At 37.8% G+C, this 18,565-nt stretch overlaps 1 protein-coding gene across 1 annotated transcript in view; it reads left to right on the top strand.

Annotated features, from left to right (window-relative positions):
- Nucleotides 1–18,565, top strand: part of CSTF3 (cleavage stimulation factor subunit 3) — a 51,383-nt gene that overhangs the window by 16,116 nt on the left and 16,702 nt on the right. Inside the window, exon 4 of the mRNA XM_075427043.1 lies at nucleotides 18,222–18,254. Coding sequence (XP_075283158.1) covers nucleotides 18,222–18,254 — 33 coding nt within the window. The remainder of the gene's footprint in view (nucleotides 1–18,221; nucleotides 18,255–18,565) is intronic.

Genomic DNA, 18,565 nt, shown 5'->3' with positions numbered 1-18,565 from the left:
ACAGCTATAATTGTTGGTATGCTGAGGAAGCTTGGTGCTTTTATGTACACTTTCAGGGTCGCTCTGTGTTTCAGGAAAACCGTTATGGAGCTTATGCATATATCTAAATTATATAGGCTTTATTGTTGTTATTAATGCAAAGTATTCCTCTTAATTAATTTGAAAAGTTCAGTAGTGTGATGGAGCGTCAGCTGTCTTACCTCATTTGATTCATGTAATATGACTATATAAAACTTCGACTTTCTAATGAGGGTGACGTACTCTCTCCAGTTCCCCATGGTTTGCATTAGAGCATGAAATAGAGAATAAGAAATAATCAGTGTATGAAACTGGAAAGAGAAGTTACTGTACACTCTTGGAAGTGTTAACCCATGACCGTAGCAGAACAAACTCTTACTATAAACAGATTGGTTTATGTGAGAATTAACACCAAATACATTTTTAAAGATACTTTGCAAGTCATGCATTTGGACTAGAAAGATAACTTGCAAAATGATGCCTTGTTGTTTGATTTAGTATTTTCTATGTCCAGACTGCAGCAAAGCCATCCAGTTCCTTCGGATACCATCTCTCCTGGAAGCATAGGTTTTCAAATATTATTCTTACTATTTAAACAAAATTAAAATAAACTCTCTACATGGAGATTAAAATGGGTTAGATTTGCAAAAATGAGGTGGCAGATACGTAGTTACGTATGTGCTATCCTGTAGATAAAAGACATGGTGAAGTTAGCATGTGAGCTGACTTCACTGTGCTCAGAGTGGAAATACATTTATACATGAAACTACGTATATTTAAAATGTTCGTTGTGTGACCAAATAGGAAAAAAGGCAACTCAGTTGCAGCTGGGTCTTTGTTTTGTTTTTCTTAGGAAAGGGGAAGATGCCTTTTCAATAAACAGAAAGTTGTAAGGGTCCTTTCCCCACCCCCCCCCAGCATGTTCTGTTTATTTCTCCTGCTTGGAGAAATACAATGTGTAATGATGTTGACTGTAGTTGTTAGCATTTTGTAGTGTATATATGGATGCTGGAACAAATTCCAGTTCTCTCCTAATTTAGGAGCTGGTTTACCATGTTTTCAAAATAGTTTTGATCTCAGATTTGAACATTCATCTCAAATCTGCTTTCAGGCCATGTGAAGGGGAGGAAACAAATGTCTTTTATTTCTGTTAAATTCTGCATCCCTGCAGCTTCTGTTGAGGGCTTGTTCCCCAGTATATACTCATGTGTGTATATTACTTAAGCAAGTGGTGAATCAGAATTTTTTTTAAAAAAAAGTTTACTTACTATTTCCAAAGTTAGAAACTCAGGTAAAACAACAATCAAATGCACTGTTTAAAATTCACTGACAAAGTTTTGATTTAGTTTTTATGATGGAATAAAAACATGCTGATAGATTCCATACCTGTGGATTCCTCATTAATTGATGCTCATTTAAAATCATACCAAATAAAAATCTGAGTACGTGAGCCTATCAATGCAAATTGTCTTAGAGATAGTTTACTTAGATAATTTAAAAGTTTATAGGTACTTACAACTGACAAAAATAATTTGTGCATAATCTTGAAGTTTAATATATTCAGAATAACAGTGAGTGAAGTTTTTTTGTATTACATCTTTGGTCTGAGTGCAAAAACATGATATATTACCTAAAGGAGTGGGGAAAAACAGAGCTAGATTTCCTGCTTTACTTTTGTCATATTTGACCCAATATTTGCCTGTCTTTTCTCCATTCCTCCCTATCCATCAAAAGATTATTTTTGTATGTTTTCATGGGCAAAATTAGAAGTGTATTTGCTGTAAGAATTGTGGGCTTTAACAGATATTCCTGTGGGCCATCTCTTTCAATATACCCTTGCAATTCATCTTTCAGATGACAAGGAGGTCCCAGGAGTCCTTATCAAGAAGCTGTCTTTGTACAGTTCAGATGTGTTCTTTGAATTTAAGTATCGTAATTCTACTTAACATTTTTGATGGGGCAGAAAGTTCGGGGGGAGTTCACTAGAAGTGAAGTAATTGTAACTTCTTGATTTTGTTTAAAAAAAAAAAAAATCTGAAAGTAATCCCACACAAACTTTTTAAAAATCCGAAAGTAATCCCATCAGAAATTTATTAACATTCTAATTATTGCAGAAGAAGTCTGGTGCTCTTAACATCTCTTATTATGCTTATGCATCTGCATGGCTGCTGGTGAGGTGCATTTGTAAAGCATGCAAACACATTTAGCAGCATGCGATGTACAGTACGTTGTAGGAACAGGTCTGGATGAGTTTCATTTAAACTTACTTGGTTTAGGTAGTCTCTATAGTTTACTCTTTTGCACTGTATCACAGATTCTTAGAAGATAAAACTGTAATCAGATCTTATCATGCAGGAGCTTGAGGTGTAAGAAGCCCTCTCATTGACAGTACTATTGTGGAGAGTAGAATGATGGTAATTTAATACATGTGGGCTTTCGTCTGCGTAAAGGTGTTAGGCATGTTTAGTAGCATGTAGTTAATCTAGGTTGAAGATGAGTGACAGTGAATAAGCTTACAGAAAATTGCTTTTGTAACACATCTTGCTGGTTTAACTTTAGCTTGCAACTTTCCTTCCCTTGGCTATGTCAGTTGACCTCTCTCCCTAGATTTTCTGTAGGTGTTGCAGTCATTAGTAGTTTTAGTACAAGCAGTATGCTTTGAACCTGATAGTGCTGACAAGTCCATATGTGAAGAACCATTTCCTTCATTCTAAATTGGAATGGCGAACCTTACACCCAGAGCCTTAGTCTAGCAGCTTTAATTTCACTAGGGGAATTTCATCATGCTAGTACTGACTGACAGTGGCTTTGGCAATTGTAAATTCTGTCCAATTGTAGCATTGTGGTAGAAATGTTTACTGTGTGGGGATGACGACTGATCATTACGTAAAAAGGAACTGGAAGAAAGTACAGTTCATTTATGATAAAGAAGGTAAAGTTCCAAGTGTACTGCTCTCAGACTGGGATAAATCTTTAAAAGTACAAACAGGTACCCCTGACAACCCTACTAGCTACTTAAGTTTGTTGGTTTTTTTTTAATAAAAACACACTTTAAAATAGTCCCTAATGCATGACTCTGGTTCCAAGTTACTGGAAAAAAATGCTGTGGTTGCATGCTGAAATATTTAACACAGAGCAGTGTCCCCCTCCCTACTCTACCCCATAAAAAAAGGAATTGATGCCCTGGTAAGTATATGTTACTTGCCCGTTATTGTTGCTTGCTAGCTAGCATTCTTCAGGGAAGTGCTGTAACTGAAATTCTGCAGAGGAGTACTTGAGCAGGATGGGCAGTACAAGTAGTTGTTTAAAATCTCAGAATATTCCATGGTATTTGCCCTTGATAAAATCTGTGTGCTGGTAAGCCTGAGCAGGAACCTGACTGTACAATTTATTGTTAAAGGATAAAACTTTAATTTCTCCCAACGTAAGACGTGACTAAATAATGTACATAGTAATAATATAAAATATATAAAATAAATATATAACTCAGGCTTTGCCTCTTTCGCTTTTTTTTGTAAATTCATTTTAAGCTTGATATTCCCACATGCTTTTTTGTGTGTGTTAAAGATAAGTATTAAAAGGGGAGTACTATGGAATTTTAAAACTAGCTGGCAGACTTTAGTTCAGCAGAAATATTTTTCTGGCACTAAGCAGTTGGAGGTAAGTTTCTCTTTTCATAATGCTACAAAGTTTCTGCTGTTCTTGCTACTATTTCATAAGAAATCTCACCTATTTATAAAAATAAAAGCACAAAGTTAGATATTACATGTCTATTTGTTGTTTTACTGATGTTCCTCAAATTCAGTTTTACCCCCAGAAAAGTTTTGTGACTTTTTTCCTCGTTTGCAGAATTTATAAAAATAAGGTCAATCTGTGGGTTTTTTAATTTACTAATGAGAAAAACACAGCTGTTTCTAAATAATTAAGTTTGAAAATTCTTGTTGATCTTTGAGCTGAATCAATTTAAGACACTGCACTGATATCATTAGCCTGCATGACAGACATACAGCAGCCTGTCATTTCTGCAAAAGCTTCCTAGTCAAACATTTTCATTACTCTTAGAGTGTACTTTTGTGGCTCCAACACATAGAAATCTTGATGAAAAGTGAAGTTGCACTACTTGAACTCAGTGGTATTATCTATGTTTTGCCTTTCTCCCAGGCTTGCAGAGCTGCTAAAAACTGTCTAGACTACAGTCTCTCGCACCTGTGTGAGCAGTTTTCTGCTGCAATCTGTATTCGAGGTCAGTTCTCTGCTCAAGCACTGGTGGATTCAGTGCATCACAGAGGTTTTGTAGTGATGCTTTGCTGTGTTGCTAAATCTTCAAACTGGATCTTTAAGCACACTGCATCACCAAGATGACATACACCAAAAATGAGTGAAGCATCGTTGTCTTCTGACACTAAAGTGTGAATGCAGGGAAATTCACGCATTTTCTGAGAACCTTGTCTGCCTTACTGTGAGCTACATCTTCTCGGTTTAGGTAGTTTACATTATGCTGTAGTAGCAGTTCTCTGTTTTATGCTTAACCAAGTGTTTTGTGCTAGTGATAGAGATTATCAGTAAAGCTACTGGGTTAGTTACATGTTGCTTTTATGGACGGTCGTTTGGTGGTGGTGTTACATCAGACCGAACACTGCTCTTGGCATCCCAGCTTAAAGCAGCCAAATGTAACAAGAGAGAACTACTTCAGTATTTCTGAAATCCCTGGTGTGCTTCTGTGCAAGTTAGATGCAAGAAACCAGATGAGAGCTTACATACTTATTTTAATGCAGTGCTTGACACTGGCAGGCATTTTGGAACATTCTTTCATGCAAATGCTATCTGAAAGTATTCTGTATTTTTCAGTTCAGTCTTTGTCTACATAACAATGCATCTGTCTTAGCAGTTAAGAGTCCTCATGGTCTGAATCAAATAATTATCTGCTTTCCATCTACTGAAGGGGCTCTTTTTTACAGAAAGTTTTGGAACACTTTGGGGTTTCTGAATCATCAGTTACAGCAGAAAAGCCACAAAATACTCAGTTTGAGGGGTAGGGAAGAAGTGTCAAAGTGACTGGATCACTGCTGTCTCAAGTTTCCTAGAAAACACGTCTAGTTCTACATGGGCACCACTTGTTGGTGTCGGAGTGTAGAAGCAAACTCATTTTTCACTGTGAAAAGCAACAAAGCAATTAATAGTATCTCTACTGAAAAGAAACCAATTATTCAGAGTGCTCTCTAGCGAGGGGGCAGAACTGCCAGCTGTATTTGTTCTGTACAGGTGTGCATAAAAGTAGCACTTCCATTTCTGGTCAGTAAGGAGGGTTTTCTTTCTAGCTTATGGGTCAAGGCTAATCCTTATTTGGCAAGTGTAAGGGTTTACCTGTGCCCGTGTCCTTTCTTTACTCCAAAATCAGAGTCTTTAGCTTAAATACTTGACCCTATCTTGTATTTCTTCTCTATATGCTGAGATGGGGAGAGGTGGGAGGAAGCTAGGATGTCACTTGTATTCTCTCTTTTGCTAGGCTACATGGGCTATGAGTTTCTGTGCCACTTTTATGACAGGCTTTCGCATTTCATCTTTCTCATAAGACTTGAAATAAATTGTAAATGCACCTACCTAGCTGCATGTGAAATGAATGTTATCACATGAAATCTTTTTATATTGAAATCTGAAGTCAGAGCAGCTCTTCTCTCTGCTAATCCAACACTGGAGAATTTCAAATAGGAACAATGTAATGAACTTGTAAAGACCATTGTATTTACAAGTCTTTTGTCTTACAAAAAGTACAGCTGACTTAAATAGGTTTTTGACCTTATAATTGCATGGAGTGTTTAAAAAAAAAAAAAAAAAAACAACAATGCAAACCAACCTCACATAAGGTTTATGTTATTTTGAGTTGACTTGTAAAATTAAAGACTGTATAGCTAACCCCGCCTCTCAGCAGAAATGTCACCTGCATAGCTTTCATTTCTGAAGCATGAGACTGCATAATCTGTAATTTTATTTTCCAACTTCAGTGCATCTGTGTAGCCAATTATTCAAGTGTGAGGTAGCTTAATAAGTTACCTAAGCACTAAAATCAACTCATATGGATTTAAATGTAGTAGTATACTTCTGTCTTTACCCTGGTTTGTGAGTAATGGGACAATTCACAAGGATGGAAGCCCAGGAGGCTTAGTTTTAGTTTTTGAGGGCAACAAACTCAATTTTAAAAGGGAGGGAGAAGGGGAAGCCACTTTAAAAACTGTACTTGTATAGTGTTTAAGTGGGGAAAGCAGTATAGCATTTAAATATCCTAGAAACCTGTCTTTTAATGTACTAAGCAGTCTGATTAACTGGGATAGTAATTACACTCAAATTCTAGTATTCTGGAAACATAGGTCCCAGAATAGTTCTGCAGAGTCTATCCCTTAAATGTTCTTGCATCAAGTCTTTAACAAAAAATATTTGCATTGTTCATGTGGTTTTAGGTCAGGCTGTTTGTGATTAGTCCGAACGTGCTAACTACATAGTAAGAAGACCCTGCAGTAAAACGCGTATGTTGAAGGAAACTCTGCTTACCACTGAATACTGCTTCTGTAGTGAATTTTGTTTCCTCCTCATTGCCAGAAGACAGGAATCTGTATGTTTAATTCTGTAATCAACTTTTAAAATACAGTCTTTCCTTTTCTAACATTATAGATGAGACTTTTCAGTAACTGTGATTAAGAATAGACATTCTCAGAAGGGAAACAGTAGAGAATTTTCTGGATTTCTGACAGACATATGAAGGATTTTTGATTAGGGCAGTTGCCTGGATTATAGAAATAAGCTAATTCTCTGAACTTCAGCTGGAGTATCTCATTATTGTAGAACAAAAACAACCCAGTCATTAGGTTAATCTTACATTTCTGAGACAGATTATTTTCCCAGTTTAATAAATGACAGACATAATAAAGGTTTCTTCATTATTTCATAGGAAATACATGGCAAAACTAGGACCCTCATCCCTTCCTTATAAGATTATTTTTGGAGCATTGCAGTTCAAGTGCACTTGGTTTGGGTTTAGTAAGGTTTATTTTGTAGTGCAGTATACGTCCTGTCAACTGCAAATTGATGCTGCAACGCAGATGCAGAAAATTACTTGTGCCTGAGCATTATTCTCCACTATTAACTTTCAGATTTCTGATTTTTTTTTATTTTTTTTTTTCCCCTGCGATGAGGCAGCTGTCTTATGTGGTCAAACGTTAGACCCCCGTGGCACCTTTGGAGATGTAGGACCAATCTAATGGTTTTGAGAACCATTCTTTGAGCCATTTTTGCAACAAATTATTGGGAAATTGCTCTTTACATTCTGGCCTCGGAGACGATGCATTAAGAACAATTTTTTTTCTGCTGACAGGCCAAGCTAATCTTGTGCTAGTATTGTAACAGTAAGAAGATAATGCTGTATGATACAATTACATCTTCTAGTTTTTACTCTTTGGGCAACTTGTGTTCTTTTTTCTTAGGAGAGGTGCTTGTTTGGCTGTCTTTATTTTGGAGAGAGCCTTTATTAGACCAGATCCACTGTAGAGAATGGAAGGAATTAATGCATTGTCTCTGAATAAATTTGACCACTCAGAAGGGCAGAAATTTGTTTTGGTCCTCAGATTTCTTCATTTGGACTATTAGCCCTTTTTGCTAAGTCAGTGTGGAGACAGTTTAAGGGACCTGTGGTGCCTTCTACATGTGTTGCTTCTTTTTCTAAATAGATATTCAAAGATCCCTTTAGAAAGTAAGATCTCTCTGAAATTCTAGCTTGTTCAAGTGTGTTAACATAATCTAGGTGATAAAACTTTCCATACAATAATAATTATTATTATTATTTGATAACTTTATTCTACAAAAATAAATTTTCTGAAATACCGTAATTCAGAGTGTGAAAGTTACCATTATTAAACATCCTTTTCTGCACTTTTATGCAAGCATATTTGAAAAGAATATGTCAAAACTGTAGGCACGCAATGAGTGTAGTGAGAAGTTATCAAACTATAAACCTAATGGGGAACTTAACGCCCCCTTAAATGTCCCATTTTCCTCAGCTATATCATCAAAGTACATAGAAAATCATCGCTTTCTTACGACTTTGGCTTTCTTACTTTCCCCGAGATATTTTGACAGTACCAAAATCAAAGGAGGAATGATTTTTTTTGTGAGCTGCATGTTACTGTAATGAACACTGATTTCTTATAAAAGTCAAAAGCCACTTGATTTTATATTGAGGGTCTTAAGTTAGATCTTAGAGCGTTTTGAAGTGCAAGATCTGTGTAATGAAACAATTTGCTTTTATTTTTTCTAGGTGGTGATACCGCACATACCCCTCTGCAGTCTGTTGCAGCAGTCTGATTCCTACCTTGTTTTTAAGGTCTTAGTACTGCAAAGAGTTTTTAGCTTGTGTTACGGGGTTAGGGCCTCGCTAGTGGTGAGGGCAGACTGCAGTGTATCTGTGTTCCTTGGTTTGGCAACCGTGTGTAAGATACTGGCGCCCATAAATTAGATGAAAACAGCATTAGAAGAGTGCATATGTCCAATTCCATTCCCCTTGCTGAGGGACTGTTTGGTTATTGATCTGCGGTTGAGGTAGACAACCGGTGTAATTTCTGAGAGTTTATGAATTTATGATCTCTACCCCAATGAGATGGGCCAAATACATTGCTTTTATGTTTCCCTCTTAATCCGACTTTTTAACTTCAATGATTTGGCCAATAAGACAGCAAGTCTTTAATTTATCTCATCGCATTTTGTCATGTTAACAGATTATCTTGCAGTCCATGGGTGCTATATGTACTTTTGAGTCCTATAAATTTGTTCTTCTGAGAGTTAAATCAATATAAAATTAATTCTAGGCGAAAAAGCCCTGCTGCTTTGTGAAATGGCTTCCTTCCTAATAACTGCAAAGGGGACCAGTAGATCTGTTAATGTTAGCCATCTGAGAACACTTTTTAAAACTTCTCGCTGCTGCTGTAAAATACAAAAGACACTGAGAAACAGGCATGAGAAGCAGAAGTGAACTAAAGTACCTAGGAAAAGCCAGAATGCTAAGGCAGGAAGGAAGCAAGGTAGTTTGTAGGAGTGTGAATGTGGGTGATGTTTTCTGCAGTGGCTTAAAAGTGAGTGTGAAATTGAAGAGGAAATTACAAACTGCGTGATGTGTTGAAAATTGGCTTTTTTATTAAAATGAGAGTTGCAGACAAATTGAGAATCTAGGTATGAAGTTGAATCTGGCTAGAAAGGAGTGGAAAATAGAAGGATGCTTAGCATTTGTAAATTACTGCATACAGTTAATATGATACTAGATTAGATAATGGGCAAATTGCCTAAATAAAAAAGGTAATGATTTTCCTGATTTGGAGAAGATATTAAAGAATGCGTACCACAGATAAAAATATGTCATACGATAGACCGCAATAAATACCGAAGGAGAAAGAACGCTGGATTGTCTTCCATTATTTGGAAAAATGATTGGAGTTGATAGCTCATACTTCCCAATTGTAAGCATGAATCTAGATTCTGTTAAAGAAGATATGCTTGTACATGGCAAGTGGTTTTTTGAGTAGTGCTGAGCAAGGAGTACGAAAGACAGCTTCCTGGTGTTAGGTAGGAAGTCTTGGTGCTTTTAGTCAGTCGTGCATGTCAGTAGGCTGCTGGACCTTTACAGGCACATTTCAGAATGTGGAGCATGAAGTGGGTGGTGCCGTTCAGGTGAAATCAGTGGGTAAGGACCAGGGTCTCAGAATGACCATGCGAGGCTGTTAGATGCAACAAATGAGGAAAAGGTAATATGGAAGCAAAATCGACTAAACAGAAAAGAATGGATCAGAATATCTATAATATTTTTTTTTAAGAGTAACTAGTGGTAATGTAGTCCTGTCAGTCTCTAACCAGGTAGTACTTGTTGCCATCTACTAAACATGGTATGACCGCAAACAGAAGGTGCTTATTAAAGAGGTCTTATGGTCTATTGGTTTTTAAATTGGCGTGTAAGAACTGCTTACGCTGAGTGAAGAGCGATATCTGAAAAGTGTTTTGAGGGGCAAAGCATGACTATTGATTATATCCCTAATATCAAATGCTGTTGGGGACAATTGTCTTTGAGCTTCCTCTATGAATGTTCTATCATTTTGCACAGAAGAGTTTGAGGAAACAGAACAAGGAGGAAAAGCTAACAGTGCTGCTGCTTTGTATGAGCTCTGTGTGTGTGAACTTTACCCAGTACAGCCAAGAACAGGCAGCTCAGTAGGCTGAGGAGGTACTCACAGGTGAACAAAGCGCAGAGATACAGCAACTCTCTACTTCACCCCCAATTTCTAGGCAATTCTTAAATGTCAGATCCATAGGGCAGTGAAGTAACAGATAACTGAAGTTGTCTCTCTTTTTAAGAGTATAGAGTGTGCTTTTCGTCTTGCCTTGAAAAGGGCTGTTTCTGCAGCTTTACTTGAAATATACTAAGCCACAGGAGATGTTTGCAAAGATGGGGCTCAGTTTGTCAGGAAGGAAAATAGCAGTGCAAGTAATAACTTGAGGTGGGTTTGCTGTTCAAATAAAACTGCAAACCTGAATTTTTTTTTTGAAAGCGTGTTCTGGAAAGGAAGTAAAACACAAACAAGCAAAATGAGAATTGATAGCAGCACTATGAAATAGATGGCAAGAAAGGGGAAATAAGCTTGAGAAATCGCTTCTTCATTTTTATAATGCAGATTGAAAACAAAGGGAAGAAAAAAGCAGTATAGTTGACATCAGAAATAAATCAGGTAGTGAGTGAATCTGATTGCAAGTCAGTACCATTCTCCAACTAGAAAAATAATTTAACGGTTTTGCCACCACAAAACTTTTTTTTAAGGCTGCCTGTGAAGAAGTATTTCTCTGTACAGCCTCTGGTTAGGCTCTTAATAGTGGTGCCTGAAATTTAGGCTTGCTTTTCAAATTATGAACATGAATAAAGTGCCTCACTGCAGGACCAAGAGGCCAACGTTTTCTGTAAAGGAGTAGAGGCAGATGCTAGTCCGAAAGATTTGTCTGAATGTGGAAATTAATGCAAGTTGCACTACGGTGTAAATTAAAGCACAATAGCTATTTTTTTTAGTAGTAACTCCATCTCTGATCTCTCTTATTTCTTAATGAAGTCCTTGTTTTCCTTTTACACTGGAGTAGATATTTAGGAAATAGGTGTGGCAGATAGTTCTTTAATATTCCAAACTATATTAGTAGCAAAGTTAAGTTTCTTTACTGCAATGCGTTAATCTTCAGAGTCTCAGTCTTTGTATTACTGCACTTCTAGGATGCAGACAGTTTGCTCATGCCTAAGGATATTATATGCATGTATTCTGGATTAATTTATTTCTTGGTGCATCTGAAAATTAAAGCATTGGGGTTTTTAGTCTAATAGACTAAACAAAAAGACATCTTCAGCTTGTAGATTTTTTTAATTGGTAATTACTTGCTTACATAGTTTTTTTGATTAAGAATTATTTAACTCCATTTCAGCTGGCAGTTCTGTTACTCTGTCTTCAGAGTAGCATTTCACAATTTCTTAGTTTGCACTCTTCAGAGAATACTTCTGCTCTGACCTACTCCCTCACCACCCCCGGGCAGACACAGCTGGGTTCCTCCCTTTCCCAGACTTCCAGATAAATCTAGTTTTATGGTCACAGTTTTGGAAATAGTATTTTTCAAGTCTTCAGTCATGCCTGTTTTTTTTTTTTACAATTAGTCAGGTGGTGGAGATATTCATGTAGAGGTCTCTCTAGGCTGCTGCCTCTGAGAGGAGAAAGGTTGGTAGGGTGCGTTAACCTGATGTGCTTTGGTTAATTGGTCCTGAAGGCTATTAAAGGCTTGGCATCATGAGGCTGTAATGACAATTTTCAAGAAGTTAGAGTGTGAAGAGCAACCTTGCGTATTATGGGCTGTTCACGCAGCAGTGGTCTCTAGCTCTGCCACTGTCCTGCCCCAGTCTCCCACTGCAGCTTGGCTCCCTGCGAAAAATGCTGCTCTGCATTTACTAATGATCACTTTTCCTATAGACAAGGATGCCTTTTGCTGGTTTTGTTGTCTTTACAGAAAATGGTAACATGGCCCAGAATTTTGCTACAGAAAGTTAACATTTTCACTAGCTGCCCAGTAAATGCCTGTTGTCTTATTTGTGTATATAGGATATTAACTGGTAGTTGGGTTTGCAGACGTACGGGTCCTGTTCATTAGCTTATGCAGTAGTCTTAGTTACTCAAAAGTTGGTTTATTCTTAAATACTGTGAGCAAATTCAAAGCTTATCTAAATATAAATAAGAATACATGATAGTGTACATGATAGGCCACTATTTGGTTAATCAGGAACAACTCTGAAACCTAAAAGATGGTTGTGATGAGGAAGCAGACTGCAAACTGGTGTGCTTTTTGTGGCTCTGCGTTGTAGCCGTCTATATGGCAGCTGTGACTGCATCCTGTAAGGAGACTGTTTTTCAAGTGGTGTGCATCTAGTGGAAACAACATAAGTGTTAAATTTTGATGTAATGCCATGGTTGTGGAAGCTCTAGAAACAGTATGTGTAATAGTAGTTGGAGACATTTCATTTAGAATAATTTTAAGGAATTTTTCAATCTCGTATGGCAGACTGGAATTGAGACACACAACCATGTAAATGTGAAGAATAGACCATAATGAATGAAAATACTTAGAATGTCATCTTCTTACATTTTGAGAAAATGAGTTTTCCTATACTCGGTTGACATCGGTGTACTGTATCTCTTCCTTGCAGTCTTTACTAATAGCAAGATAAAAGCTATACTTTCACAAGGAATATTAAAACTCCAAATGGAGACTGCAGAAATACCGAATCATTCAATTCTTATTCGGTACAAATTGTAGTAAAATTATATATTACAGAAATTACATCTGCAATTATATGCTAATGTTTTTAAATAAAGGATTTCATTGGTTAAGCCTTGGAATATCTTGCACTAATGAACTACGTGCTTTGTTCAGCATACGTAAGAGAAGTTTTACATCCAGTTATCTAGGCAGTTGTAATCCAGCCTCCTTGGGTTAATGACCACACGCAAGTGCAGTGTTAGTCCTGAATTTCACCTGCATTTCATGTACTTGAACTGAGCTTGGATTGCTATTTCCAAAGGTAACTGCTGTTATTTGACCTGTGGGAAAATGAGTTTGTCATGTGAAGTGCTCATGCAGTTAATCACTGACCAGAAACCTCAGCAAATAGCGAAAGGCTGAGTGTGCTAGAGCTAGAAGAATGAGTTAGCATGTTGCACTCTCCACCCTTTCAAAGATCACATTTCTTTGAGGCTGTCTGAGAAGTTTGAATTGCTATGGTCCAAGCAATATTTACTCTGCAAATAAAACGTGAACATCTCTCCAGCCAGCCCTGACCTGTATTTTGGAAACAGAGAAATGTGAATGTATTTTATTACACTTACAGTTCTATACTAGCAGAGACACAAATTATGTCCCACTGGATTTGGCAGTGGGTAGTTGATTAATTTATCCTAAAAATCAAGAGGCAAAAAAAAGGCAAATGGTCAACACAAATTGATGCATTGATGATAAATTTTATGTAGTCTGATCTTGTTTTAAAAATATGTTAACTTTTTAATTTCCTAATACCTAGTCATCTGACTGTGAGTGAATATATAGGTCTTTAACAGTGAGCTGCCTTCAGTTAATAAACAAAAGCAATACTTCCAAATGCATACCTGTATGCTCTGTTGTAATTTTGTACTCTGAAACATATGTTGTGTATATATGTTAAAAAAAAAAAAAATTTAAGATTTTGCATACATGGTAGTATTCATAATGAAACCAGATTTTAGGAAACAGTAGTTCTAAAAATACCAGTCACTGTGAACTAAATCCTCAGAAAGTTAATGCCGGCGCTGCTGTGGTGTTTTCCCCTACCCCAGCCTGTCCCTCCTCAGCTGGTGCAGTCTGTCAGAGGCACGTGGTGTTTCTCTTCAGGTCCCTCTTCCAAAAAAAGTTCCACAATAGGTTGGAGAGCAGTGCAGGGGTGTTGGGGAGGGGAGAGGCAAGGGGATCTGCCTCACCAAGGGGAGAGCTGGAGGCAGTGGATAAGGGAACAGTAGATTTTGTGCTTGAGAAAACAAATTTTTTGCCTTGGAAGACAAGCATTGAAAAAGGCGAGGCAGTTGACATATGGAAATAGATGAGGCCCAGAAGGAAGTGAGAGTGATGGCAGAAAAAGCCGTGCAGATCCTTAAGTGCCATGTGCTGAGCTTGCTTCGTTAGGCGCTTGGGTGAAATCAAGAAGCACTGAAAAGGTCAAAACAAGCAAACTTTTTAGGTTTGTGTTGTCTTTTTCCAGACAACTACAAGTAATCTGAAGTCTCTAGATCAATAAAACCACTTGCTTATCATAATGATAAATTATACATATGTATTTTAAGAAGTCTATTAAAAAGGATGAAGTGCAATGTAATTTATGGGTTAAATTTTACCCTTGCATGTTTGTGAAGCTTGTTATTGCAAAGAATATTGACCCTGCTATTATGAATTCATCTTGTACAAAGCTGGTACAATAGTGACTTCCATTTCCTGTTGGAGCATCAAGTTTAAAATTACTCCTTTTGGAAAACAGGTGGAATATCTCATTGTCACAGGCAGAGGAAGGCAAGGTCAGGTGTGTTTTACTACAGGAATGTCGAAGTATAGCTGGCCAGACTAGGTGGTCTTTGTGTAGTCTGCAAGGACAGAGGGGAAATACTCATATACACCAGTTTTACCTTGGAATGACAGCATGCCTAGGCTCGTTGTTTAGCTGGTGGAAGCACTCCTGTAAGTCAGCTTCCATGAGGGTAACGCCCACCTCTGGAATTAAAGCAGTCGGAATAGGGATACAGGCAGCGTTAGCAATTGAAGGATAATCTGTTGTAAAGATCTGTAGTTCACTTTGTTACGTTCATCTTTAGGGAGAGAAATACAGTATTAACGTCAATCCTTTAATGCTTGTCCATGTCTAATCACTGCCTGTCCCTGTGTCTGTAATAGGGGGAACAAGAAATATAACAAATGTGTGGCGGTGGGTCCTGGAGGCAGCGTGTGCCTGCTCTGTGATCGGCGTTCCCCATCCCTGTGCCAAGGGTGCCAGGACGTTTGCTGGGGAGGGGTGAGCCAAGAAACACAGATTCCTGCAGGAGAAATAGCTGCTCTTCCTCTGGCCCTGGGGGCTTGGTAAAAACTCTCTGCTGAGAGAGAGACAGTAAGCGTTGGCCCTTACTGCTTTTTCTTTTATTTTTAACACATGCTGCTAATCTCCAACCTCCTAGCCTCATCGGTACTGAGATTTCTGAATTTTCAGATGTCAATATCAAACCACTTGTGTGGATTTAACGAATACATGACACTGTCTTGAAGGACAGCAGCTTTTCATATATCTGATAATTCATGTAGAAAATATTTTGTTCTTTGAGTCATAACACATGCAAATAAAGAATATAGTTTTGTTTTCTTAGCAAAATAATTTACTTTTCAGGGTCTTTGTTATTGGAAGTGCATGTAGTCTAATTGATAAGTACTCCTTGTGCTCCATCTTTTTGATGTTGCTTGGTGACAGTGGTGCCACGCTAATAAAACTGCTCTAGTAAACAATCAAGTGGAATTACTGTGCACTCACTTAATGCTGTATACAATTACTGGGGTCAGTCTGGGTCACTTATGCTGAGTAACACTTGTCATTGGGCTTTTGGGTGACAAGGGGCAGGGAGATGTGCTAAGCAGGCAGACAGCATTCACTGCTGTATCAGCTACGTCTAGGAATTGTCTTTGGCATAATAACTCAAGGTGGATGTGCAAAAACATTTTTTACATGGCTAAGCCTGGAAGGCATGCTAATTTTTGCCCTGCCTGCTTATAGCTTTTCATTCTGAGCTTTTAAGAATTATTTTTGGTCTTGTTCTTGAATAACTACAAGGTGATGCCTTTCATCAGTGGCAAAGCCATGGATTAATTTTGTTTAATTTTCACAAAAAAAGGATTTATATGATCTCTTGGGGATTCACTTTTTTTTTTTTAAAAAAAAAAAAAGAAGTTTCCCCTCATCTTTTTGAAGATATTTGAAGAGTAAGCAGAAGGGGAAAAAAGTACAGGCAGCTGTGCTCTGTGTTAGACATACAAACCAAGACTTATTTGTTCCTTTTCACTTAATGACCAAGGATAAAAGGACTTTGCAGGGAGTGGGAGGCGTAGGCTGAGAGCTCTTGCTCTTTAGTGAGAGTTGAATCCTTCTTGTCATATTCTAAGAGGTGTTGAGAAATATGAGGAGTTACTGTCAAAAAAAGATGAAGTAAAAATGGGAGATGTCTTTTCTGGACTTTACAGTGGAGGAGAAGTTTAAAATTTAGGAGGTTATTTTCCTTTGATTAGAAATAAGACAGGATCAGACTCCTTAATTTGTGTCCACGAAAGATTTCTGTCTAAACAACCGTACCATTATTATGATAAGTGCTTTTTGAGGTTGAAAGATCGTGCTCTTCACACAAAAACCTGTGAGAAAGCGACAGTAGGATACGTGCCCATACCTGAGGGTGCGTTGGGTCTGTGTGTCTTACGGCAGAGCGTGGAGGTGTTCTCCGTAGCACTGACATGCCGCCTCCCGATTTGTTCTAGTTAAGTGTTGTTCCGAGGAATGATATTTCTGTAGTTAGTCATTTCTCTGGTCAGCTATCTTTTAACTGAATAGTTTGCAAAAAGTCTTTGTAAAAATCCTGTGTGCAAGGCGTAATTAGGCTTAATTTCATGGAAACCTGGATTTTTTTTAAATCCCTTTGGCCAGGGCAGGATACTGCTGCAGTTCGAAAGCAGTGTCCGGTCTGCCATGTGTGCTACTAAAAGTTTTTTTTGCAAAACTTGTTTGAATTCTCTTGGGTTTAATTGATCTTGTTCAGGAGTGAGAGAAATGGGGATCCTCTATGGGACCCCTATGTTTGGGGGTCTTGGGGGCCGGGGTGTTGCAGGAGTACAGAAACTGGGGAAACAGTGGATGGTGCACAGTGCACTGCGGGACAGGTTATTTATTTTAGGCCTCCTGCAGATGAGATGGTGCTTCCTAACACTTCCATTAAAAATTCTCTCGTGCTTTAGAATGAGAATGATATAAAAATGGTGTAATTACTACTGGGTGCAAAAGGGTGCTGTTTACTGCCTACCGCCATGCTCCCTGGGGAAAAGGAAAGGCTTAGAGAGCTGCTCCTGTGACACTCATGTTTCACACCAAGAAAAAAAGCTGTGAATCCCCTAAATAAATGAAGAGCCATGAGATATAAAAGGGAGTTTTGACACCTTAAAAAAATGCAATAAAACATAACAAATCCTTATTTCGTTGAAGGGTCTTTGTTTCAACACAGATAAGCATCTTCTAGAGGCATTGTAGGTTTTCCTTGTTTCTTCAGGGTGTGTCTCTACAGATGGCCTAGGATGTTAACGTCTCTGGAGCTGATAAACAAATCAAGGGTGCCAGTGTGCCCTCTACATCTGTCTCCTGCTTCTCTGTGTCCTATCTGAAAGGCAACCTGTTACTTTGAGGCTGGGTTTCACCCTCTACCCTTGCAGTGTGCGTGCTGTCTGAGTGAAACGAGTGCCGAGATGCGAGCGTGGTTTGGTCCCTCCTGGAAGGGAGCACCAGGGCGGGGGACACCTGGCAAAAAGCACATTCTCCATGGTTCGCTATTCCCTTGTTCAGCAGCAGCATATTATAGCAAAGTGTGCTTTGAGAAATAAATATTCAAATGTATTACATTTATTAGCCTGTTAGTTTTGTAAATACAGTATTTTACCCTTAATTTACTAAATCCTGATCTAGAGGCTTTGGTACCTAAGTCAATGTATACACTTAAGGCAACAGAGTACCTTAAAAAAAGAGGCTAAGTCTGCGTGTCCAAACCAAAACACAGGAAAGCAACTTTTACATACTGATACCTAAATTTCAGCCCTAGTGGAAGTGAAAAATAAAAAAAAATTAAAAATGCTAATTTTGGAAAAGCTAAGCAGAGTACATTATTTTTGTATGTTTAATTATATTTTTGCAATATTGTGTAGTGTTACAATGTAATTTGTTTAGGCATCCAAAGTACAAATTGGAATGCTATAGTGCTGTGAAGAATACTATGAAGAATATATTCGTACTATTCTGAAATAGTTTCTTAAGTGATTTGTTTTTTTCTGCTTCCCTATAGATTAAAGCAAAAAATTATGACAAAGTGGAAAAGGTGAGTCCTATCAATATATGTAATATATCTCTATAGAAAGAACAAGTATCTTGTGATTAGGTTAAAGCAGATTGAGAAGAACTGTAGCCGTCACTGGATGCGCTATTCAGAAACACATAAGTAGCACTGAAGTCGACTTGCTGTTGCTACCAAGTTGTAATCAGTGAAGTGCACAGAGGAATTTCGCTGCTTAATTCTCTCCAGTTCCCCTGCACAGCACGGAGATGCTTTAGTCCAAAGGAAGAGCAGTTTAACTTACTCTTTCTTACAAATCTCAATCATAATTACAAAGATTATTTTAATTCATAATG

Source organism: Opisthocomus hoazin, chromosome 7 (assembly GCF_030867145.1).
Source record: "Opisthocomus hoazin isolate bOpiHoa1 chromosome 7, bOpiHoa1.hap1, whole genome shotgun sequence".
In the NCBI taxonomy this organism is placed as follows: Eukaryota; Metazoa; Chordata; class Aves; order Opisthocomiformes; family Opisthocomidae; genus Opisthocomus; species Opisthocomus hoazin.
This window is presented reverse-complemented; position numbering and strand designations above follow the sequence as displayed.